Here is a 26408-nt window from a genome sequence, read left to right on the forward strand (position 1 = left end):
CAAAGTAGGAAATTTGCCTTCGTAGAACACAACAAAAAGTAAGTAAGTGCAGTTCTACAGGGCTTATTCTATCTGGACTCTGTCTCTCTCAAAAATAAAGAAAAACAAGGGGCGCCTGGGTGGCTTAGTCGGTTAAGCGTCCGACTTTCACTTAGGTCATGATCTCGCGGTTCGTGTGTTCGAGCCCCGCGTCGGGCTCTGTGCTGACTGCCAGCTCAGATCCTGGAGCCTGTTTCAGAGTCTGTATCTCCCTCTCTCTCTGACCCTCCCCTGCTCACGCTGTCTCTCTCTCTCCTAGAAATAAATAAAAAAAAACATTAAAAAAATAAATAAAGAAAAACTTAAAAATGTTTAAAAAAATTTTTTTAACACTTATTTATTTTTGAGAGAGAGAGAGAGATAGAGCATGAGTGGGGGAGGAGCATAGAGTGAGGGAAACAAAGAATCTGAAGCAGGCTCCAGGTTCAGAGCTGTCCGCACAGAGCTTGATGTGGGGCTTGAACTCACTCACGGATTGTGAAATCATGACCTGAGCCAAAGTCGGACACTTAACTGACGGAGCCAACCCAGGCACTCCTTTTAAAAATGTTTAAATTAAAAAAAAAACAAAAAAAAAACCAAACCTCAGAAATTCATCCTAGGGAGTGACAAAGACAGGTATATAAATAACCAGAATTCCAGTTTATAAAGAGGACATCACCATGGATCCTAAACATATTAAAAAGATAATGGGATACACTGCACAACTTTCTGTCATAAGAAAATTTATCAAATGATATGAAAAAAAATTTTCAAAACTGACACAGAAGAAATGCAAAATCTGATTCTTACACCTATTTACAAATTTCAAAATGTAATTGAAAGCCTTTCCATAAAACACATTGTAAGCCATGATGGCTCCATTGGTGAATTCTTCCAACACTGAAAAAAATTAATATCGGTTGACATAAATTCTTATGTGGAGTAGAAAAAGAGACAGTCACAGTGCGTGATCTGTCCAGACCCAGATCTGTCAAGGATATTATGAGAAGTGGAAATTAAAGTGAATTTAACTAATAAACATAGATTAAAAAATTTTAAACAAGTATTAGGAAATCAAATCCAGCAAGATATACAAAAAGATAATATATCAGAACTACGTGGTGTTTTTTCCTGGTGTCTGTTACATCTAATCATCTATCGATTTAATTCATCTGTTAACAAAACAAAAAAACTTTACGGTGATCTCAGTAAACGTATAAAAATCATTTGTTAAAATTACATAACCATTCATGTTTAAAAAAAGTCCTTAGCAAAGTAGTTGAAGAGGGCATTTATAAAACCCTATAGTTAATATGATACTTAATGGAAATAGACTGAATGCTCTCCCCTAAGGCAGGGATTTTTCCTCAGAGTTTTTATTATGGACATAGGCATGTGAGGACATCCAAATGGACTGACTATAAACATAAAAGATTTTTCACTTATTATTAGGGAATTAAAATTAAAACCATAGTGAGATACCCCTAGGCATTCATTAGTATGAGTACAATGAAAAAGACTGATAATACAAGTATTAGAGATACTGTGCATGGGAAAGTCCCATACACAGGTGGTGGTTACATAAATTGGTACATCTGCTTTAGTAAGCTGTTTGGCACTATCTACTGAGGTTATACATGTGTAGTTTATAAGCCTCTGTTCTCACTCTTAACATGCATACATGCATACCAAGAGTTTTGTGCACAAATGTTAATAATGGCATTGTTTTTAGTGGCTAAAAATTAGAAATAACTGTAATGTCTATCAGTAGTGTAGTGGATGCATAAATTGTTTATAAATATTTTACAGCCAGTCAAAAGGCCCATCTATATCCAACCTACAAGAGACTCACTTTAGACCTAAAGACACCTACAGATTCAAAGTGAGGGGATGGAGAGCCATCTATCATGCTACATGCCAATGGATGTCAAAAAAAAGCTGGAGTAGCCATACTTAGACAAACTAGATTTTAAAGCAAAGACTGTAACAGATGAAGAAGGGCATTATGTCATAATAAGGGTTCCTCCATCAAGAAGATCTAACAGTTATAAATATTTATGCCCCCAACTAGAAACCATCCAAATATTTACACCAATTAATAATGAACAAACTTACTGATAATAATACCATAATAGTAGGAGACTTTAATACCTCATTTACAGCAATAGATCATCTAAGCAGAAGATCAACAAGGAAACAATGGCTTTGAATGACACACTGGACCAGATGGACTTAACAGATAACACTGAGAACATTTCATCCTAAAGCAGCAAAATACACATTCTTCTCAAGTGCACATAGAACATTCTCCAGAATAGATCACTTACTGGATCACAAATCAGCCCTCAGCAGGTACAAAAAGTCGAGATCATACCATGCATATTTTCAGATAACAACACTATGAAACTTGAAGTCAACCACAAGAAGAAATTTGGAAAGCCTCGAATATATGGAGGTTAAAGAACATCCTACTAAAGGATGAATAGGTTAACCAGGAAATTAAAGAAAAAAATTCTTTTAATGTTTATTTGGTTTTGAGAGAGAGAGAGAGAGACAGAGTGTAAGCAGGGGAGGGGGCAGAGACAGAGGGAGACACAGAATCTGAAGCAGGCTGTGCTGACAGCTCAGAGCCTGATTCAGGGCTCAAACTCAGAAACCTGAGCTGAAGTCAGATTCTTAACTGACTGAGCCATCTAGGCACCCCCGTATGGTTCTATTTGTATTTGTCACCAGGTAAATCTTACCAGTGGTATGAGAAGTTAGGATAATAGTTAACTTTGGCAAGGGCATCTGAATTGTAATTGGGAAGAGGAGATGAGGAAGGATTTTAGACTGCTATTAATATGTGTAAGGATCCATATGTTCCTATTATCTAGTATGCTTGTTAACCATGCTACAAAAAAGAAGAAACAGGATCATACAACTTCCTGGGGGTGACCTTCTTATAGTAATTACTTCCTTATGAAATTATTAATTAAAAGGAAGTAATACTCTTTTTCAGATTCGCATGTCATCCTTGCACATGTGCCATGCTAAATCTGTATCATTCCAATTTTAGTATATATGCTGCTGAAGTGAGCACAAGCATATGCCTTTCCGAATTAGCGTAACTATAGTTTATACACTACCATTCTTCTCTACAGGATGATGATGATGATGATGATAATAATAATAATAATACCCAAAGAATGATGAAAATCACAAAATCACAAATTTGCAAAACCACCATATTTGCAGAGAATTGCATGAATCTTATCAGTGTATTTCCTTGGTGCCTAAATATCACTGCACTGTAGAAACTTACCTTTTGGTTTTTAGGGGCCTCATTTTGAAAAACAGTTTAAAAGCAAATTTTTCCCAGCTCAGAGAAAAATTTAAAAACATTAGGGGCTTAATGACAGTGGTTTTTTGTTTTTTGTTTTTTTTTTTTTAACTAGTTTATTGTCAAGTTGATTTCCATATAACACCCAGTGCTCTCCCAACAAGTGTCCTCCTCCATGCCCATCACCCCCCTTCTCCTCTCCCCCACCCCTGTCAGCCCTCAGTTTGTTCTCACATTCAAGTGTCTCTTATGGTTTGCCTCCCTCCCTCTCCCCAACTATTTTTCCCCTTTTTCTCCCCCATGGTCCTCTGTTAAGTTCCTCCTAATCCACCTACACATGCAAACATATGGTGTATGTCCTTCTCTTCCTGACTTATTTCACTCAGCATAACACCCTCAAGTTCTATCCATGTTGCTACAAATGGCCAGATTTCATTCTTTCTCATTGCCATGTAATATTCTATTGTATAGATAGACCACATCTTCTTGATCCATTCATAATGACAGTGTTTTGAATAGTTGCTCAAGGCCTGAGCTTTGACTTTTTATTATTTGTCTTTATTTTATTTTGAGAGACAGAGAGCGAGCGGGGGAGGGGAAGAGAGAGAGGAAGACACAGAATCTGAACAGGCTCCAGGCTCTGAGCTGTCAGCACAGAGCCCGATGTGGGGCTTGAACCCACGGACTGTGAGATCATGACCTGAGCCGAAGTTGGAAGCTTAGCCGACTGAGCCACCCAGGCACCCCTGAGCTTTGACTTTTTTAATCTTGGAATTTGAAACTTTTTTTTTAATGTATTCTAAGAGTTCCCCACCACCCCCAACTCCACCAATGGTTTTATTTTACCAAGTGCAGTATGTATGACTTCCATATGAGATCAGTGATCACTGTAGGTGATGGTTTTTTTCTTTTCCCAGACATTGCTTCATTAAATTCATTGTTGATAATCCAACAAAACCTCAGTCCTTTTTGATGATTTAGGGTAATGTGGGAGGAATTAGGCTCCTTCATTTTGCATTTTTCCTTAGTGCAGTCCACAGATAAGGTGGCTAAAACAAATCCAGCCTTAAATTTTCACCTGAGTGATATTACAAATAGCATTCTAACAAAAAATTTTGTTTTACATGTATTTTTTAATAAAAACAGACATGTACTGTATGAAGGTTTTATACCACCTAAATTAAACATTCTTCCATTGTGTAAATTAGTGATTTAAAAAAGAAAAATTTAGAAAGCTCTTTTAAGCCTGGCAAAAGTTTTTCAGTCTTTATTATCATATACCTGTTGTTTTCTGCAAGTTGAATAAATTGTGAATTTGTTATTTCCTAGGAGGAGTATAGAACTGAAGGTATCAGCTGGCACAATATAGATTATATTGATAATACCTGTTGCATCAATCTTATTAGCAAGAAACCAACAGGACTGCTCCATCTTTTGGATGAAGAAAGCAAGTGAGTATGATTCTTTCAATTTGCTATTGGCCATTTGAGATTTTCATGTCTTTTTAACTGTGATGTTTTCTTCTTACATAATGAAATAATGAGCCAAAGTTTCCTTGTATGCATGTTATTGTGTGTGTGTGTGTGTGTGTGTGTGTGTGTGTGTGTGTTTCTAGGAAAATTGGACGCACTTCAGCATTGAATGCATTCTTTCCTTGAGTTTTTCCAGATTCCTTCTACAGAGTTACTTTGATGTTAAATTTGTTAGCATATTTTTGTTGTTGTTGCATGTTCCTCTCTTCCTGAATTGCGTTTTACATGAGATGTGTTTGTACTTTTCATGTTTATCAGCAAAGAATATCATGATAGATTAGTGGTGTCTGCCATGGCTGTGTAAGTGGTAAGTAGCAACATAGGCCAAATATTTGACATCCTTTTTACCACTGTGTAGTATACCAAACTTATATATAAGCTTCAGAAATAAAACTTCATATAGCATCCTCCACAATGTTTTGAGTGCTCTATAAAAGTATTAATTTAAAGTAAATTATGAGATGGCAAATCTAGAACTGGAGAAACTGAAGTGATGGAGAGTATATAAGTTTTCTGTCATTCTTCTGTAAAATATTTAGTAATTAGGTCACCTGATATCTAGCTTAACATTATACTTCTTGAACTAAGATATAAGAGACTATCAACTCTTTGCCATTACTCAAAAGGTCCTGGGGGTAAGCCATGTGGCCAGAAATCACAGAGATACAGATTTTGGCTCAATGTAAGGAAAAACTTACTAATCAATCAATCTGAAGGAAAACATCCCGTGTTGTGGGAATAGTGAGGCATTAAGTTTGCAGAGTTTGAGTTTGTTTAGGTTTAGGAGCTTGGATTCTGTCTCTTTGCCTTGGTGATCCATAAATTTTCCCGAGTAGGGGAGACACATGATTAAAGCAGTATTATAGGAAAATTTGCTGTTTTGGTTTAGTGACTTGAAACAAAGTTTAGAGTCACTGAGAATTGTAGAGGCTGTTGCTGTACTCTCTGTTTGATATTATAAGAGTTATAATCCATTCTAGAATGGCTTTAGAGTTCTAGAATGGACAGGAAGAGGTGGATGGAGGAGATGTTTTGAGGAAGGGATAGTATTTGAATGTAAAAGCAGGCCTAGGTGAATAGAAAAAGGGCAGTGTCAGCAACTTAAGAAAGTAGGTGACATTAATGTCCTCCCTATAGGATGCCAGCTAGTGTTAGATGTTTTAGTAGTTTTATTTAATTCTGCTAACAGTCATTGGACTCCTTTATGGAAGCTAGTTCTTGAAGCTTACTGAAGGTCACAGACAGAACTGGTATCTCAATAATGACTGTCTAATGCCAAAGACCGTTCTCCTTCCTGATTCTAATACAGTTACATAATTAACTTTTCGTTATGATTTTAGAATCATTTTTACACATTAGATTTCATATTCACCATCTTTACAACCTCATGTCACATTATTTCTCATTTAGCCACTATTACATGAAACTCTTCTCTGAAAGATACTTGCTTTTTCCATTTTCTGTCAGTAATATCGCCTTTTTTTGAAACTCCTACTCAACCTTTAACATTTAGCTTATAATTGCCTCCTATATCTTCTTTAAACCTTTCCATTGTTCCCAATCACTAGTGATTTTTTTCTATTCTGAACTTTTATATTCCTGTATTTGTTATAATGTAATTATTTCTTTTTCTTTTTCTTTTTTTTTAAATTTTAATGTTTATTTTTGAAAGAGATAGAGCCTGCGAGGGGAGGGAGGGTCAGAGAGAAAAGGAGACACAGAATTTGAAGCAGGCTCCAGGCTCTGAGCTGCCAGCACAGAGCCCAACATGGGGCTTGAACTCATGAACTGCAAGATCATGACCTGAGCCAAAGTCAGACGCTTAACCGACTGAGCCACCCAAGTGCCCCTATCATGTTATTACTTCTTAATAGATATCATTTGAATGATTCCTAGATATGAAATGCTAATCAGTGAGTATAAACCCATTGATGTATATTGAAATAATAATACATCTTGTATAAAATTACATAGTAACTGGTAATTGCTACCTAATTTATATATTAAGAAATGGGAAAACAAAAAATGACTTATGGGTTTAAAGGCCCTGTCCAAATTGGGAGATCATTTTGTTTTTGGAAGTTCTTGGCCCCAAACAGTACATCATTTGAGTTTTATTCTGTGGGTTTTACGGTTGTGTCACACAATGCAACCTAAGCTAAAAGTCTAAAGACCTGAGTTTATTGCTCAGTTCTGCTGCTTGCCAAGTGTGTGTTTGGGTAAATCATGAATTTTGATCCATCATCTATAAAACACCAATCCTTGTTGCATTCACTTTTTAGTTTGTTAAAAGAATCAGATGAGATAATATAATTTGCTCTTTGTAATTTGCTAAATGTATTATATGGCAATGTAATTTATAAGGTGTTTTTTTTAAAGAGACTATTAACTGGTGCATCTTTCCTTAGTGTTTTTGTTTTTGTTCTTAATTCAGTTTTCCACAGGCTACAAATCAAACACTGCTAGATAAATTTAAGCATCAACATGAAGAGAATTCTTACATTGAATTTCCAGCCGTCATGGAGCCTGCTTTCATTATAAAGCACTATGCCGGGAAAGTAAAATATGGGGTAAAGGTCAGTAAATTCTCATTAAAAGCCTTCAGGGTAAAAGTGTGTTCTTTACTATGTTATCATCCCTATCACACTACCTTCTTTGTAGTCTATGGAGGTTCTTGATCAGTAATAATTAGAGACATAAGAATACTACTAACCCTCTTATCCTACCTTGCAATATATTACTGTCTTATGTGCTATTTTTGTTGGCTTCTTCCTGTAGATAAACTTGATATCAGTCCCTTCAAATAATTCGTTGAATATAAAAGAATAGGTAACATAAAAAACTCTTAAACCCACTATCTCATTATGTGGTGTGTTGAATTTTTCTCTTTCCTACGTCCATGAGGCTTGACAGAAGATTTGGTCTTCATGCACCATTAGGTATTTGTGAGTTTGCACTCCTAATGAATATATTGAAACTCTTAACTTCTGCGAAGGGGAATCCTCATAATTGTGTTCATTTCTTGTTTGTAATTAGTGAGCCCATTACCCTTGAACCACGTGACGTTTAAGCCTGCCGTTTAAGGTAATTTCCCAGGCAAGGCAGTGATGGTGTGGAGAATAATGGAGCAGTATCTTGTCTCTTGGGTCTTGAGGTTAGGGATCACTCATTCGTTCATCGATGATTTGCTTATTCAGGAAGTGTCTGTTAAATACAGGTTATGTGTCAGACCCTGTCCCTGGTATTTGGAATGATTTAGTAATAAACTAAAGTACAGGGAGACCTGTTCTTGGCTCAGTATATATGTACGTGTGTTTGTGTATTTATGTATGTAATATAGATAAATGGGTATTGCTATAAACAAATGAATGAGTTCTATGAGAGAAAATAGTGAAATAGTAGATTTTGAATTTGGAGATCCATGATCTCTGAAAACTTAAAATTTGAGAGTTAACCTGAAGCACACATTACCTTGGTGAGGAGTTGGGATGATGAATATTCTAGGACGTGAGGTGGGAAAGAATTAATATTTTAAAGTAATTGAAAACAGGCTAGTGTTACTAGATTATGGTAAGCAAGGGAGATAGTGGCATGAAATGAATTTAGAGAATGGACAGCAAGTTAATTCATGGCTTTTATGCCAAGTTAAAAGAGTTTGTTTTTGTTGAACTTATTATGGGGAGACATGAAAAGATTTTAAGCAGAGGATATGATTTATGTTTTTAAAAGATTGCTCTGATTCCTCTGAGAAGAAGGAATAGCAAAGGATGAGAGAGAAAGCTGGGAGATCAGTTAGGAGCTTTTTTAAAAATAGTTGAGGTGAAATGTTAAGGTAAGCTGAACTACCGGGGTGACAGAGATGTAGGAGATCTAGATGATTATGAGATAAATTTTGGAGGTATAATTAGTAAAACCTGATTGATTTATTCTAGGTAAGTAAGTGACTTCTGACTATAGCCAGTGGGTGAATTTGAGGTGCTATTTCCTGAGATAGAAAAGACAGGAAGGAACAGATTTTAGAAGAAACATTAAGAATAATAGAACAGAGGCATTTGGGTGGCTCAGATGGTTAAGCGTCTGACTTCAGCTCAGGTCATGGCCTCATGGTTCATGAGTTCAAGCCTGCGTCGGGCTCTGTGCTGACAGCTCGGAACCTGGAGCCTACTTGGGATTCTATGTATTACTCTCTCTCCTCCTCCCTCACTCACACTCTGTCTCTAAAAATAAATAAATGTTGAAAAAAAATTAAAAAAGGAATAACAGAATAGAGTGGTGGTTACCAGGGCTGGGGGATGGAGGAATTAAGATGTTGGGCAAAGAATACAAACTTGCAGTTCTGGAGACCTGATGCACAGCATGCAAGTATAATTAACATTGTGATAATAGCATTGTCTTTGAAGTTGTGAAGAGACCAGATTTTAGATGTTCTCACCACAGAAAAGAAATGATAATTATGTGACCTAATGGAGGTGTTAGCTAATGCTATAGTGGTAATCATATTGTAGTACATAAATGTATCAAATTAACATATTGTATACCTTAAGCATTACATGTCAGTTTTATCTCATTTTAAAAAAGATTTTAAAAATGCACTTTAAAACAAAACTATGAAAACTTGAGCTATATATAGTGAGGTGCATAAATACATAAATCTAAAGTGTACAGATTTCTTTCATGTCCCTCCCCAGCTCATTCTCCCCCACTTAGAGGTAACCACTACCTTCATTTTTTATCCTTAGTTTTAATTGTTGTTAAATTTCAGATAAATGGAATCATATATACACTTGTATGGATTATTTATCCATATTGTCAGACAAGTTGAAAGTAAAAATATGGAAAAATATATACCATACAAACCCTAACTAAAAAAAAAGCTAGTGTATAATTACATTATCAGAAAAAGTAGACTTTAAGGCAAGAAGTATTACTAAAGATAAAGAGGCACATTTCATAACAACAAAAGGGGCTGGTTTGACAAGAAGACATAATCATCAAAAGTTCCGTGTCCCTAATTGATTTGATTCAATACATAAAAACCAAATGGAGAACAAATGTAGAACTAGAAAAGTCCCATCTGGTTGTAGATTAAAAAAATTTTTAATTTTATTTATTTTTGAGAGAGAGAGACAGAGCTCGAGTGGTGGAAGGTCAGAGAGAGAGGGAGACAAAGAATCCGAAGCAGGCTCTAGGCTGAGCTGTTAGCACAGAGCCCGACCTGGGGCTTGAACTCAACGAACCACGAGATCATGACTGGAGCTGAAGTCAGATGCTCAAGTGATTGAGCCACCCAGGGATTCCAGTTGTAGATTTTTTATATGTATCTCTCAGTAACTAACAGAATAAGTAGGTACAGAATCAGTAAAAACAGAAAAATTGAATAGCATTGTTAAAAACCGACCTACTTGGTATATCATAAGGATAATGAGGCAGTTTTTGGGTGTTCAGAAATTAAGCACAGTTCTTCCGTGTAACCCATGAGTCAAAAAGAAATTACAATATAATGCTGATTTCAAACTGAGCATTAATAAAAATACAACATGCCAAAACTTGCAGATTTGATAGCAATTGGTAAGATGCATTTAAAGCAATGATTTATAACTTTACAAACATGCATATTTTTATATGTATATAATAAAACATATTTATAACTTTAAAAACATTCTTCCATTAGGAAGGATGGTTGAAAGTTATTAAGCTTCCGTTTCAAGAAACTAAAAAAAGAATAGGAAATTAACCCCACTCCTCCAAATTAGAAGGAAATAATAGGGAGAAGACCAGAAATCAATGCAATAGAAAGCAAATGTACAGGAGAGAAATTGTCAAAGTCAAAAACTAGTTTCTTAAAAAGATAACAGAATATAAGTAAAAAGTAATAGAAAATAACTGATAATAGAAAAAAATTAAAAAATTACAAATATCAGAAAAGAAAAAGATGACTTAACTACATAATAGGTATTAAAAGGATCTGAACATATTGTGCCAATAAGCTTGATAACATGAAAGTGGAAAATTCCATCATCAAAACTGACACTATAAATATAGGCAAACCTGAGACTCCTATTTCTGTTAAATAATTTAAATCAGTAGTTTAAAACTTCCCCACAAAGGAAATTCCAGGCCCACATGATTTCACTGGTGAATGCTTCCAAACATTTAAGTAATACTAGTCTTACTCATTCTTTTTCAAGTTTGAGATCCCTTTAAGATGTATAAGTGGATCTCAGACATAACAAGAAAGATCTGAGCTGGAAATACAGACTTGGGCTTCATCATATAGATAATGTTTAAGGTCATTATTATGATTGGGATCACCTGATATAAGGTGATTAAGTGAAAATTATAAAAGTACGTAAGACCAAACCCTAAGAATTTGAAATATGGAACCAACAGTAGGGACTGAGAATATGCAGCACAAAAGGTAAGAAGTAAATCACAAGAGGTGTTATTATAGAAACCAAGGAGAAATTTTCAAGAATGATATGATTAGTTTATGCAATATACTTAGAAATCTGGATCTTTGAAGACAGACGAGACCATTACATTTGGAAAATGAAGGTCTCCCTTCAATATTTGACAGTCATCGTGGAAAAGAATTCTAGAATTTTATGTTGTGCCGTATAGTTATTAATAGGTTGGGATGGTCTTTGGTATAGAACAGACTGGTGTTTCAGGTTCCTGTAGTACTTACTATGTTTGACTTTTGGTAAGCTTCTTTATCTTTCTGTTTACTTATCAGTAGAGTATGGTTTATAATTATTCTGTTTTATTAAGTAATTGTTAGAATTGAATAAGTTATGTATAGTCCTTAACTTAGTGCCTGTCGTCTTGTCTCCCATTGGTAGGTATTAGCTTCTGATGGTGGTGGTGGTGGTGATTTAGATTTGAAAATCTAAATTAGTGATTAGAACTGAAAATTCTTACTCAGTTTTACTAACGTTTGTAATGTGTACCTTTGCTCAAGAGATAGGGAAAAGCCAAGGACCAAGATTTCTGGCTTGTTTTCCCTCTTCTCCTGTTCTCAGGAGAACAAAGAACAGGAAAGGAAACCCCTAAAGGTTAATAGGATGAGTCCAAACTGCCTTCTAGAGAACATCACACCTGGCATGCTCCTCCTGGAATTCTGAGGTAGAGCTGTTCTGTGAAGTTGTACCAGCTCCAGGTGATTTACTCACCAAGTTTTAATCCTTTCATCTGGGTGTGGTTATAGCGAAATGCCTGCACTATATACATATCAGTCTGGAACCATTTTCCCATGACTGTAAGTTTTTTTCTTCCATATCTTTCTGTGGAGTATTTTAACCCATTTTCTTCTGTTATAGTCCCTCCCAATTTCCATTGGCAGGTGGTTTTTACTGCCTGTTTATGCTCCTTAGGTAATACTATACTGGTTTAAAAATTTATGTGGGTAATGATATCCATATGTATTTTCTGTAGTCTCTCTAGGATTGTTAGACACATATGTTCATCTGTGTGCTTGATGTTTGTATGCAGACATAGTACAGTAGTTATAAGTGGTTATCTTTGAACCCCTGCTCTACTTGCTCTGTGATAGGGGCCAAGATAGTTAACCTCTCTGACTGAGTTTCTTCATCTATAAAATAGGAATAATAGTAATATTCTCTATCTTAAGGAGTTGTTAGGTAGATGAAATGAGCTTAAATGAGATAATACATGTAAAATCTTAGAGAAGTGCCATGTACACAATAACCATTCAGTAAATGTTACTTGCTGCTTTCTTTATCCTCTCCATCTCAAACTTCACTTGTACAAAACCAATCTCTTGGTCTCATTTCCTTTCCCCAAACCTTCTCTTTTCTCTGTGCTTATCCATATCAATATGGCATCTCTATCCATCTAGTTATTTAAATTCGAAATATAGGTGTTACCCTTATTCCCTCATTCTCTTAACTGTGGCCTAATCCGCCAGCAAATTATTAGCCTTACTTTCAAAACATATCCCAAATGCAATAATTATTTTCCCTTTACAATATTACTACCAATGTAGTCTAAATCACCATCAGCTCTTACCTAGAATATTGCAGTAGCTGTTCTCCTTTTTTCAGTTCTTTGCACAAATTCATTCCCTCTGCAACGTCCAGTGGTGTTTATAAAACATTTAGTTTATGTCATCAGCCTTCCACTGGCTTTCCCTTACACTTGAATAAGATCTAAACTCCCAACTCAGGCTTATGTAACCTATTTATTTGCCAAATCTCCCACCACTCTCACCCTTGCCCAGAATGCTCCAGCCCCTCGATTTTGTGCTTATCTCCTAACTTGTCCAATTCATCACCACCTATGGGTAGTAGATATTCCCTTTGCTTGGAACACTGTTCCTTGTCTTATGTCTGCCTTCTTTTTGTTATTCAGCTCTTTGGTCATTTTATATGATACCCCTTCACAGCGGATCTCTGTTTAACAAGCTGCAATAAAATAGTTAAACATTCACTCTCATTTAAATGTATTATAGAATTCAGTAATTTTAGGGTTGAATGGGACTTTATGGAAGGTATCTGATCCAATTAGCTACCCAGAACAGAAGTCACTTCTATAGTCCTTATTTAACGACTTTTCAAACATGTCACCCATTATCTTCTTGGTTTAATATTTTTTTCAGAAATAACGCTGATACTTTTTTCATGTAGGATTTCCGGGAAAAAAATACAGATCATATGCGCCCTGACATTGTAGCTCTTCTAAGAAGTAGCAAGAATGCATTTATCTCTGGGATGATTGGAATTGATCCTGTAGCAGTTTTCCGATGGGCAGTTCTCAGAGCTTTTTTCAGAGCCATGGTTGCTTTCAGGGAAGCTGGGAAAAGACACATTCAGAGGAAAACTGGTAAGCAGTAGATATTAGTATTCTACCATATTTCATCTTTTAATTTTTTACCTTTCTTAAGTAGTAGGGACATAATAATTTTGTTCTCTTCTGTTTTCTTACCATATCCTAACATCATTTTCAGATCTTATTAGTTTTAGTGAACTCTATATGATTGAGTTAAGTGGGTATATGGTGTTTGCGTATATATATGTATTGATTCTTTTTTAGTAATAAATCCTGAGAGAAGTAATGCATGTAAGACACTGGGTATTTAACAGGCACTTAGTAAGATATTGGTAAATTTTTTAAACAAAAAAAAGCAAAATGAAACTTACGATTTATTTATATAGAATTAAGTATTGATACCTTTTTCTGTTTTTTTCTTAGGCCATAGTTTTTACAACAAATGAAACATAATTTAATGTGTAAGAATAAATTAGGAGATAGAAAAATTGGGTTGGAGGTAGGGTAGTCTAGTGGAGATAACCTGACTTGAGGAATCAGTCAAGTGTCATTTCTTCCCTTGAAGAAGGTTTTGTGACTATTAAGCAGGTTTTTTTTCTTCTTCAAAATATTGCCTTCAAAATTGTGGGGTAAAGTCAGATAATAATAATACGTAAAATATCTATTTACAAATGTTAAGTTTCTTTTCTTCCTACCCTTTAGTTCATTGGATTTTACTTTGAAATTTAGAAATGAATGAAGCAGGATACTTTTTCTGTGTCTCTTCCCCTTAACTCATAAAATGTCATATTTCACATTCTGTGGGAGGGCATCTTTGTAAGCACTTGTTACCTAATGGAAACGACCCTGTTGCTTGCTGTTGCTCTAGCCTTAGATAGACCATTGCTGCATAGTGAAGATTTTCTAATATATAGAGATAGCCATTTAAAATAAGTTTTCCTGCCAGGAGAAGCTTCAGTAGAAATGCGCTAGGACACAACTGTGCTTTCAGGACTCTCAGACTTACATATATGGCTTTTTGGCATGTGCGCTAGCAGTAGAACTTTTAAGTTCAGCTTTTATATATTTTGGGTGAATACATATATTTGGGAGATTATATTTCTAAAATGAGAGGAAAATGCTAACTGAGGTTAGCTTCTGTTTTTCCGATTATAATACGTGAAAACTAGCCTTTGTAGACAGGGAGAAATACAATTTTTTTGGAAAATAAAAGGAATATTTTAAACCTGCTCTGACTTTTACAAAATTATTTCTAAGAGGCTCTCTTTGAAAAGAGCTTTAAGGAAAGATTTTTTTCCTTTAAGATACGTTCTTATTTACTACAATATTACAAAATTTTGAAAGTTTTAGAAATTGGTAAGTATCCTGTTAAAGTGTAACTAAGCAAAGAAATTTTTCTTGTATTTATTATTGAAAATACTGCTTTCTGTAAAGGTTATTCACATTGTTTGTATGTTCCTTTGGTATTTAAAATATTATTTGTGAAAGCTGGTTGTAGGTTTACTATTAGCAATTTGTACAAAGATATGTAATGTTATTAATGATCATCAAAATAATACTGTATTATTTCTACTTTGATCATTTCTAGATTCTTCTTGTTTTTTAATCTATTTTTTCTTTCTGGGCAGCACAGAGCTTCCATATAATAAACTTTTTGAAAACTCTTTTATTTTGGGATATTACATGCATGCAGATAGAAAAGTGTGCTCCCCAAAAATGTATAGCTCCATGAATTATCACAAAGTGAAAACACCCCTGAAACTACGACCTAGATTAAGAAGTAGAATATTATCAACAACTCAGAAGTCTCATTGGATTAACTTTTTAAATTTCATTTTTTTATCAAGAAAAAGAAAAACCATAGCTCATTTGTATTTTAAGGGAATGATGGAAGAGATTTGTTACAGGCAATAATTGTATTACAGTATATTAGTGTCAATGCCAGTATTTAGCTTTTTTGCTTCTTCTACATCTCTCATCACTTTTCCCTGATGAGTTTAGGATAAAAGGATGCCATTAAATTAGAACCTTATAGCATTGCAGGATGAAAACTAATGGAATAACTGTGAAATGGATTAATAATAGATTTCAGAACTTTTATAATGACCATAAGTAGTGTGCAGACATATGAAAATGAAATAGGAATTGGGATTATTTAAGTAGAAGTGGAATATATGGAAGGCAGAAAGTAATCAAGCTCATATTTTGAATAAGAGGTCAAAGATAGTAATACTTTATACTTTGTTGACGAAAGGAGATATAGACTGCAGAAGTACAATATATTTTCATTTCCTTAGAGAGTATCTTTATAAAAAAGTTTTAGTGGCTCTTAGCTAAATTGCCAACAGTTTAACTTGATTGCAAACACTGGTTGATGGTAAATTTAAAAATCTTGGATTTTCTTATGGAAATCCTTGACATTATTTTTCTTCATCAAGCCAACCAAGCACAAATGAGAATATCAAATTAAAATCTATGTTTTGACCGTTTTTTTATAGATTTCCAAATTAAAGGACACAATGTTATTTATTTAATACTTTTAAATAAAAACTAATTCAACTTAACTATTCTTTTCAAGAATAAGCTTGTTAAAATTGTGTAATATTAGTATTTTATGGTGATCAGGAAACCATAAAATGTTCTTAATGGAGTCACATATGTAGGCAGTCTGAGTGAAGGTACATGTTGGGCCTGAGAAGTAGTAACGATTTGTCTGGTCAGCAGTGAGGTATGAGAGAACAGACATTCCAGTAGTGTCATTCACCTTGCCTCTTCTTGAATAAGAAAGATCCTGGAATAGAGAGTAGGGGAGATCATAACTTGACTATGAATTATTCAGTATATAGAAGTGAGTGCAGTGATGTTTTATTCAGCTCTTTTGAAGTTTCATAAAGGTACAGCCATAGAAGAATTTTAATCAATCTAAAACAACCAGACAGAAATGGAGAGTTCAGTTGTGGTATTGGGAAAAGAGGCAAGAACGAGAGTTCAGAGTCATTCATTTTCTTCATCTACACGGAGAGAAGCTGAAGTCATTCATATGGTGTTCACAGATCGAGAGCTTTAATGGTTTCCACGTAACCTGTTCCTTTCCCCCACCTTCTCAATGGATTGCATGACTCTAATGCGCTATCAATTTATTTGTAAGTGGGGAAAAGGTAAGGGTTCCATTGACCATCTATTTCCAGAAATGACCAGGTACTAAAACTGATTTGGGTATAACCAAGGTCTAGGATCTCTATGAAATATTCTGTCCACAATTCTTTCCCAAATTTAAATTTACCCTTAACTTAAGACAATTAAATAGATTTTTATTAAAACAAACCCTGACCATTATAAATCACTGTACTATGCTGGTTTAAGAGTAGGGTTTTAGATTGAATGTGAGTGAAATGGTGGAATAAGGACCTCTTCCATAAAAGCAACAAAAACACTTATAGAAAGTGCCAGAATAACTTTGCCAGAACTCAGGAAATTTATCAAGGGCCTGTAGTAATCTAGGAAATGTTTATACAAGAAAAAAGGCTGAATATTGGTAAAGACAATGCACTTTGTAGCCTTTTAATTTACCCTGTTTGCATTCCTCCCTTCCCAGCTCCCCACGATAGCCTTGAAAACCAACAGATCAGAAACACATTGAATATTAGCAATGTGGCAGCTACTACTGGAGGTGGTAGAAGGGGGTTGGAGGTCCTTCAGAAGCCTCATTTGTAGAGAATTTATTCAATATATTGGGTGGTTCCCTGAAAAACCTGACACCCACTCCCTTCTTTAACCTGATTCAGAGCTTGCCCAGTGTGAATAGCCTTATACGTAGGGGTATAGTCCAAAAATAATCAGAAGCAGTTGTTGCAGTACTAATGCGGTACTTAGCAATTGGGGCAAAACCCAAAAGACTTAAAAGGAAAACCTGCTTGGGAATCTCTCCTTCCTTCTCTCTCTGCTCCTATCTCACTCACTCTTTCTCTCTCTGTCTCTGTCTCAAAATAAAACTTTAAAAAGAAAAATAACCTATTTGTTTGGGACTCCTGGGTGGCTCACTCAGTTAAGCCTCTGACTCGATTTCGGCTCAGGTCATGATTTCACGGTTCATAAGTTTGAGCCCTGTATCTAGCTCTGCAGAATCTGCTTAGGATTCTCTCTCTCTCTCTGCCCCTCTCCCTGACACGTGTGCTGTCTCTCAAAATAAAAATAAACTTTTAAAAGTATGTTGTTGAGTTTCCATATATGTCTTTTTTTTTTTTTAATTTTTATTTTTGAGAAAGAGTGTTCTTGGGGGAGAGACAGAGAGAAGTGGGGGACACAGAATCCGAAGGAGGCTCCAGGCTTTGAGCTGTCAGCACAGAGGCTCAAACTCGTGAACCATAAGATCATGACCTGAGTCAAGGTCAGATGCTCAACTGACTGACCCACCCAGGTGCTCTTAAGAAATATTATTTGTGCTCCTCTTCTCTCATTACTATCTTGTTTTGTATTAAACAGATATTTTCCAGTATATTCTTATTTTTTGTCATTCATTTTACTATCACTTTTTAGTTATTTTCTCAACAAATGCCAAAGCAATATATAATTAATGTATAACAAGTCTGGATTAAAAAACTACTTCATTTCAACAGTATATAAAAATGTTTCTTAGGGCGCCAGGGTAGCTAAGTTGGTTAAGCTTTTGACTCTTGGTTTCAGCTCAGGTCATGATCTCATGGTAATGGCATCGAGCCCCTTGTTGGGCTCAGTGCTGAGCGAGTGTGGAGCCTGATTCTGTGGAGTTATTACTGTGTATGAGATATACCTTTATGGTTATAAGGCCTGGGAACTGGCATTACAGAAACTGCTTTAGGATCAGAGACATGGCTTCAGATTTGAATGATTAGCTAGGATTGAGTTCCTGTTATGTGGTAGTATCTTCAAAGAGCTTGGACTTTTCTGTCACTGAAAAGATAATTAAAAATTTCTGTCCATTGGCTTTGAACATAGAAACAAGACGGATCTTAGCAATCTATGTTAAGCCTTAGATAAGATTTTTCTTACATTACCTTTGAAAAAATCAGTGACCCATATCTTTACCATGCATAGGTATGGGCTCTGAATTTATGGTGTGTTTTTGATGCATGATATCAAGCTAAGAAATTATCAAAACTAGACCAGGAACTAGCATAAACCCACATTAAATAAACATCCTTTAAGAGTTTACGAGACTCCTTAGACAAGAACACTCACTGAAAATGTACTTCCAAACTATCCTAGAAAGCCTAACCACCTTAACAGGGGGTTGCTCCTCACAGCAAACAAGAGGAAGGTCAGCTTAAGGTTTCAAAATAGTATTATAGTCTGAAACAATAAAGAATTAAAGCATAAAAAGTAGAATAAAAGAAATTAAAAAAAATAAAGTAGGTATGATGGCGAGACATAAAACCACAATTATAAAATTAATGGCATTGCTATAATTTACTGTATAAAAGATAGAGTGCAGTGGCTGTGGTAATGTCAAGTGATTTCTTCCAACTGCTTATTTAGTATATTTAATATCCTGGACTTTTTCATAAATGCTTTAATACCATAATCTCCTTAAAATTATTTCTGACTGGTAGATTATTAAGATAGCTATTCAAGGGCCTAAAAGTCTGGTAATAACTTTTTAAAATTACAATTTGGAAGGAGTATAAATAGAACTCACGATGTGCTTGTTTCTTTCCTTTCCTTTTCCTTTTCCGTTTCCTTTTCCTTTTCCTTTTCCTTTTCCTTTTCCTTTTCCTTACCTTTCCTTTCCCCTCTAATGGTCCCCTTCAACTAAAATTTACCTTCTGCCACCAACAACTAACCAAGTACCGGCTAGCCTGAGCCTAAGCATTTAGGCTCTTCAAGTTTAGTTTCTTCAAGTAGCCCATCAAATGTGGTGGGGAGGATTATTGGCAATGAGCAAAGAATATTTTCACTGACGTGTTCTTTGACCTAGAAATGATAGGTAACTTGATAATATTTGTCTCTTTTTGAAACGTTGCACATTTGCAGCTGTGGGCTCTCCACAGTGGACGAGGTAGTGTTTTATTTGTGTACTTTTTAAATATTGGATATGAAAATAATTTTCACATCTATTTCATTTTTAAAAGCCTGTTATTTATATGCTTCTTCTTATAAGATGTATTTTAAAATTCTATCTCTTTAGCTAAAATGTAGATCCCTGTCCTCTGGATCCAGTTTAAGGAATTATGGTTAGACTAAACCATGGCTTTGCAACCCTGTTTGAACTACTCTGCCTCTTACCTTTTTAAATGATCCTGTGTTGAGAACTGTTCATACATAGTATCGCATTCCAAATTATACAGTAAATGTGTACTAATGAAACTTTAGTTCCTTGTGTTGCTTACTTTGCCTCTGTCTGTTGTTAATCCATTCCCTTTTCTCCCCCCTTTTGTTTTTTAAAGGCAACCTACATAAATTTGAATTTAATGGCTTATCTCTAGAGATATTCTTTGAGTAAATGATACTCAACACCACCCCCCAAACCTGACAATGCCTATTCTCTTTTAAATTCATTGTTGCTAATATTAATGGTACTAACATCCCCCAAACCTCCATCACTGCTTGATTGACTCATGGTTTCAGTAGCACTAATCTGGGGCTTTGGTCCTTATATGAACATGCTCTCTTCTGTTTCCCAACAGTAGTATACTGTCTCACTTGACTAAAGAAGTGGTGGTGCGGTACATTTTCCAACTTTCTTTTCAGGTTTATAAATACCTAAGTGCTGCTTGGTTTTTCTCCTCTATTTTGCTTTTCTTCCTGCTCTTTAAATATTGACACACTTGTTGGAATTCCTACAAGCGTGGTTAATTGCAAGATTTGTGAAAGAATTGTTTAACTTTTGGTAAATTGTTTTGGGTATATTTCTCTTTGGTGTTCCATCATTGTTCCTTGCATTGTTGCCAACTATATGTTAATTATATTTCAGACCTGATAGAAATGGGTCTGTTAAAAAAATAGTTAAATCATACAAATTGCTTTGAAATTTCCCTAATATTTTAAATTAGAAATTTTCAGTATGATGTTATCTCAAAACACTTTGAATACTGACAAAGATACTTGGAATATCTAAAAAATACCTTATGTTTTCCTTTTATTTTTGTGTAATTTCTTCAAATCAATTTAGAAAAATTATTCATTTAACTCATATTACTTGATACATTTATATATATTCTTAAGATAGTTGGCAGCATTGTCCTTGATTCTCTATTGGTTTGGGCTTACGTAATATCTTTTTCTTTTCTCCATTTTTTTGTTTTTCTTTTGCTTCCTAAGGACATGATGATACAGCGCCATGTGCAATTTTGAAAAGTATGGATAGTTTTAGCTTTCTCCAACACCCAGTCCACCAGAGGAGCTTAGAGATTCTGCAGAGGTGCAAGGAAGAGAAGTACAGTAAGGCTGCAAATCCTGATAAACTCTGTGTCGTCACATTTCTGTTTGGAAATGGAAACCAGGAGCATTTTGCACCAGGGTGGGACATAAATTGCATAGGCAATGTGACTTCTGTAATCCCTTGACCAGTCTCAGGATACTTCCATTGAGACTTAAGTTCTTTTCTTTTGAAAGAGTTGAACTTGGATGTCTCTTTGCCTGTGATCCTTGAGTTGTTAATTATACTTGGTTATAGACTCTGAATTTGTTCACACTTTTGTCTTTAAAGTAGCTGAGTGATGGGTAAAAATGAATGATTTTTTTCCTGCTGATTTTTTAAAAATGCTTTATTGAAATCTAATTGAGGTAAACTTGCATGCAAAAGCTTAGAGTTTGGTAAGTTTTGACATATTATGTACTTGTGAAATCATTAGCATGATCTAGATAATTACTATATCCAACACTACCAAAAGTTTCCTCTGCCCCTTTCTAATTTTTGGCTGGTTGTTATACTTGCCAATGCTTGACTTTCAACATCAGCAGCGTTGCTTTTGTATATCATTGTTTTAATTCACTTAGTTTAATTTGCAGTTCCCGATCAGACTTTTCTGTGTCTGGTTTAGAGCAAAGCCACCATATTAATGTTTTGGCTTAAGGAAGAATGATAGAATCATGGTAGATATTCTTTTTTTTTTTTTTAATTTTCTTTCGTTTTTCTTTTTCTTTCTTTTTTTTTTTTTTAATAAAATTGGTGTGAAAAGATGCCCTTGGTCTCCATTTCCTCCTTTCTGTTTGTTATACTCATTCTGAATGAAAATAAGTTGTTTTGCCTATTGTGGGATTATAGTTATTTTGCTACTGTTATAGTGAGAATAAAGAGATCCTTCAGAATACTCAAACCCTACTTCAACAATTTCTATACAATGGACCTCAATTGCTTAAACATCTTGAGCTTTTTACAAATTACCATAGATTTACTTTGTTGATTTTACAGTTCTGTGATTGAAATTCCATGAAATTTTAGTATCTATTTATCAGTGAAAGGAGAATGTAAGTAGAATTTCTAAAAGCAAATGTTGTGGATTCTTTTTTCATTTCTTCTTACTTTGGCTGTCTCAGTATAAGAAATGTGTAATGCATTTTGAAAAATACTATTAAAAATGTTTTCTTATTTTAGAAAGAACAAAGGTAAGTATTTCATTTTAAAAAGACCATTTAAGTGTAACTATAAATTACTGCTGTTGTTTCTAAAAGGTATACATTAAGTCTTATTTCAGTTACCCATCTTCCTTTGTAAATCTTTTAATCCATGGGGCATTATTTAAACCAGCCTACAAATCTTTTTGGGAGTTTAAATTAAATTCTTTTTAACTTTCAAATAGTTGCAAGCGGTTTGTTTGCTTTGTTGATTTTCATGACTTTCTAACAACTCCAGGCTTGATTGTATTCCAGATTAGTATATATGGGTTCAGAATAGTGAGGCACCACATACAGCATAGGCTGCATGAGGAAATTGTACATTTTTTTTTTTTAATTTTTATTTATTTCTAGGAGAGAGAGAGAGAGACAGCGTGAGCAGGGGAGGGTCAGAGAGAGAGGGAGTCACAGACTGAAACAGGCTCCAGGCTCTGAGCTGGCAGTCAGCACAGAGCCCGACGCGGGGCCCGAACCCACGAACCGCGAGATCATGACCTAAGCGAAAGTCGGACGCTTAACCGACTAAGCCACCCAGGCGCCCTGAGGAAATTGTACATTTGTCTGTGTTTACATGCAAATTTATTTTTACATTTATGGAAGTTGGTGCTTTTCCATTACTTTAAGTAATTTATTCCTTTTTCTATTATATTCCTTTTTCTATTATGTTCCTTTTTCTGTCAATAATTAGAATTTTATACTCCACAAAATTACAAATTCAGTTTTGGGAGATTGTTTTTAAAAAAACAGGGGACTACCAGCTTTAGGTAATGGATAATTGGCAAGGTGAGTGAACCCTTCCACAGTTAACAATGATAAAGCTTAGCGAAAATTTTAAAATAACACAATTATTTCAAAGCATTGGAAAAAGACCAAAAAACTCCACTAAACTACCAAAAAGATGCAGAAACCAGAGAAGAGTGTATTCTTTGAAGTAAGTAAAGTAGTGGATAAGAATTGTGAATCTGTGGGGTTTTGTACAAGGTGCTCCCCCACTCCCATAGCCCCAGAGACATAAAACCACAACCATACTGACTTGAGGTATCAGAGAACAAAGTTGAGGATTGGAAAACAACTTGGAATTTAGGAGGAAAATCCTGAAACTGAGAAAGCTGCCAGAGGACTAAAACCCAAAGTTAGAGTATGAATTCTGCCAGCCGTCCCGGGCTGGCCACTCTGAGGACACAGGGAAGCCTGTCAACAAAGCAGTGCAAACCAAATAGGAGACAACCTTTGAAAGACACAACTGCAATAGGTGAGATATGCAAGTTTGCTGCTTTTTTGACAGACTTTTTATATCTGTGCGGAGCTCCTGTGGGAGAAAAGCGGAATTCTTCCTGCCTTAGTTGGAATCCTGTAAATAGAGGAAAGAGAGAAAGAAGCAGAGGAATATTTGAAGAAATAATGGCCGAAAACTTCATATTTGTTAGAAACCTGGCTTAGAGATCCAGGAAAATTAATGACCTCCAAGTAAAATAAATATAAAAGAAAACCATAGTTAGGCACGTTGTAGGCAAATTGCTAAATGTCAAAGACAAAGAGAAAATCTTGAAAGTAGTGAAAATATGACATATCAAATACAGGGGAATAATGATATTATTAACACCTGACTTATTAAAGCAGTGGAGATGGAAAGATGTTGAAAAATCATAATTAAAATACCACCCTGGCCCCAAATAAACCAAACCACAGCTGTCCTCCACCCCTCCCAAACAAAACCCAACTTTTAGGCAAAATTTCTATATTTTTAGTTTGAGATCCAGACATGTTAACTATGTGTTAGAAAAAAAATCAACAGTCTTCAGATGAACATAACAGAATTTAGTGTTACTACACTGTATTATCCACAATGTTAAACTATCAGCAAAAATATTCTTAATAAATGAACCTTAAATAAAGATGTTTTCAGATAAAAAGAATCTGAGAGAATTTGCCACTATAATACGTATTCTATGAGAAATAATAGTGGAAGTCCTATAAGCTAAAGGGAAATGGCACCAGCTTGGGTGCTTGGGTGGCTCAGTTGGTTAAGTGTCTTACTCTTGATTTCCACTCAGGTCATGATCTCACAGTTCATGAGTTTGAGACCTGCATTGGGCTATGCATTGAGAGTGCAGAGCCTGCTTGGGATTCTCTCTCTCTCTTTCTCTTTCTCTTTCTCTTTCTCTCCCTCTCAAAAATAAATAAATGAACTTTAAAAAATAAAATAAAAGGAAATGGCACCAGATGGTAACTTGGATGTATACTAAGTGTTGGTAAACTTTTCTGCAAAGGGCCAGAAAGTAAGTGTTTTAAGCTCTATGGGTCTTATGATCTCTCTGTTGAAACACTTCAGTTCTACTGTGAAAGGAGCCATAGATGATACATAAATAAATAAACAAACATGGCTATGTTCCAATAAAACTTTACTATGGACACTGAAATTTAAATTTCATATAATTTTCACATGTCACAAAATTGTTTTTCCATTGGTATTTTTCCTCAAACCATTTAAAAATGTAGGGGGCACCTGGCTACCTCTGTTGGTTAAGCATCCAACTTTGGCTCAGATCGTGATCTCATGGTTCATGGGTTTGGGCCCCGCATTGGGCTCTGTGCTGACAGCTTGGAGCCTGGAGCCTGCTTGGATTTCCTCTCTCTCTCTCTCTCTCTCTCTCTCACTTTCACATAGTAAATAAACAAACATTAAAAAAAAAAAAAAAAAAAAAGGGACAGCATTTNAAAAAAAAAACAGGGTCAGCAGTTGTCAGAGAAGCACTGTAGGCTTCATATGCCTTACTACTCTCACCTTGCTGACAGTGCCTACCTTAATGTCCCTGACCTTAGGTCCACAAATGTGTGTGGTCTCACAAATGATTGAAAATTTAATCTGACCAAATACAATTAATGGAGTTCCATTGTGGAATTCCAAATGAAATTTAAGTCTGATTTAAATGGAATGAAAATAGGGCACTTGTTGGGATGAGCACTGGGTGTTGTATGGAAACCAACTTGACAATAAACTATTTAAGAAAAAAATAAAATGGAATTAAAATAGAAATCAGCAATAGATATCTGAGTAATACATATATATATTTTTTAACTAATCTCTACACCCAGTGTGGAGCTTGAACTCATAACCTTGAGATCAAAAGTCACATGCTCTTCTGACTCAGCTAGCCAGGCACCTCTCAAGAAATCCTCACATGTTTTGAGTATAAGCAACATGTATAAGTAACTAATGAGTTAAAGAAAAATTTATAAGGGCATCTTGAGGCTATTTTGATTATGAATAGAGATAACATAACTTGTATAATGCAACTAAAGAAGTACCTAGAAGAAAATTGATAGCTTTAAGTCCTATATTAGAAAAGTCAAGGATTTAAGCTTTTACCTTATGAAGCTACAACAAGAAGAGCACATTAGACCCGAAATAAGTAGAGAGAAGTGAAGAGCTACAATCCATGAATATAAAGTAGACCAACAGTAGAGAATATCAGTAGAAACCAAAAGCTGGTGTTTCTTTTCTCTTTTTAGAGGGAGAGAGAGACCAAACATGTGCATGAGTTGGGGAGACATGCAGAGCGAGAGAGAGAATCTTAAACAAGCTCCATACGCAGTGCAGAGCCTGATGTGGGGCTCCATCCCATGATCCTAGGATCATGACCTGAGTGGAATCAAGAAATGGACACTCAATGGCTAAAATGAGCAAATCAGAGAACTCTAGATGCTGGCGAGGATGTGGAGAAACGGGCACCCTCCTACACTGTTGGTGGGAATGTAAACTGGTACAGCCCCTCTGGAAAACAGTGTGGAGGTTCCTCAGGAAACTAACAATAGAACTCCCCTAGGACCCAGCAATAGCACTGCTAGGAATTTACCCAAGGGATACAGAAATGCTGAGGCATAGGAGCACATGTACTCCAATGTTCATAGCAGCACTCTCCACAATAGCTAAAACATGGAAAGAGCCTAAGTGTCCATCAACAGATGAATGGATCAAGAAGATGTGGTTTATCTATACCATGGAATACTACATGGCAATGAGAAACAATGAAATCTGGCCATGTGTAGCAACATGGATGGACCTCGAGGGTGTTATGCTGAGCGAAATAAGTCAGGCAGAGAAGGACAAATATCATATGTTTGCACGTATAGGAGGATTAGGAGGAACTTGA

General features: G+C 35.4%; 1 protein-coding gene and 1 non-coding gene across 7 annotated transcripts in view; one reads left to right on the top strand and one right to left on the bottom strand.

Annotated features, from left to right (window-relative positions):
• MYO9A (myosin IXA) overlaps positions 1 to 26408 on the top strand; it is a 256379-nt gene that overhangs the window by 93388 nt on the left and 136583 nt on the right. For 5 of the 6 annotated variants that reach the window (XM_077746199.1, XM_077746209.1, XM_077746208.1 and 2 more), the window contains 4 exons: positions 4673 to 4794; positions 7310 to 7451; positions 13521 to 13716; positions 20959 to 21078. In XM_077746199.1, coding sequence (XP_077602325.1) covers positions 4673 to 4794; positions 7310 to 7451; positions 13521 to 13716; positions 20959 to 21078 — 580 coding nt within the window. The remainder of the gene's footprint in view (positions 1 to 4672; positions 4795 to 7309; positions 7452 to 13520; positions 13717 to 20958; positions 21079 to 26408) is intronic. The other variant, XM_077746212.1, reaches the window with a different exon arrangement.
• LOC144219140 (U6 spliceosomal RNA) lies at positions 3000 to 3103 on the bottom strand. The gene has a single exon (XR_013331318.1). It is a non-coding gene; the product is annotated as a U6 spliceosomal RNA (small nuclear RNA).

The sequence above is a fragment of the Crocuta crocuta genome, unplaced genomic scaffold, assembly GCF_008692635.1.
Source record: "Crocuta crocuta isolate KB4526 unplaced genomic scaffold, BGI_CrCroc_1.0 scaffold130, whole genome shotgun sequence".
NCBI classification, from domain to species: Eukaryota; Metazoa; Chordata; class Mammalia; order Carnivora; family Hyaenidae; genus Crocuta; species Crocuta crocuta.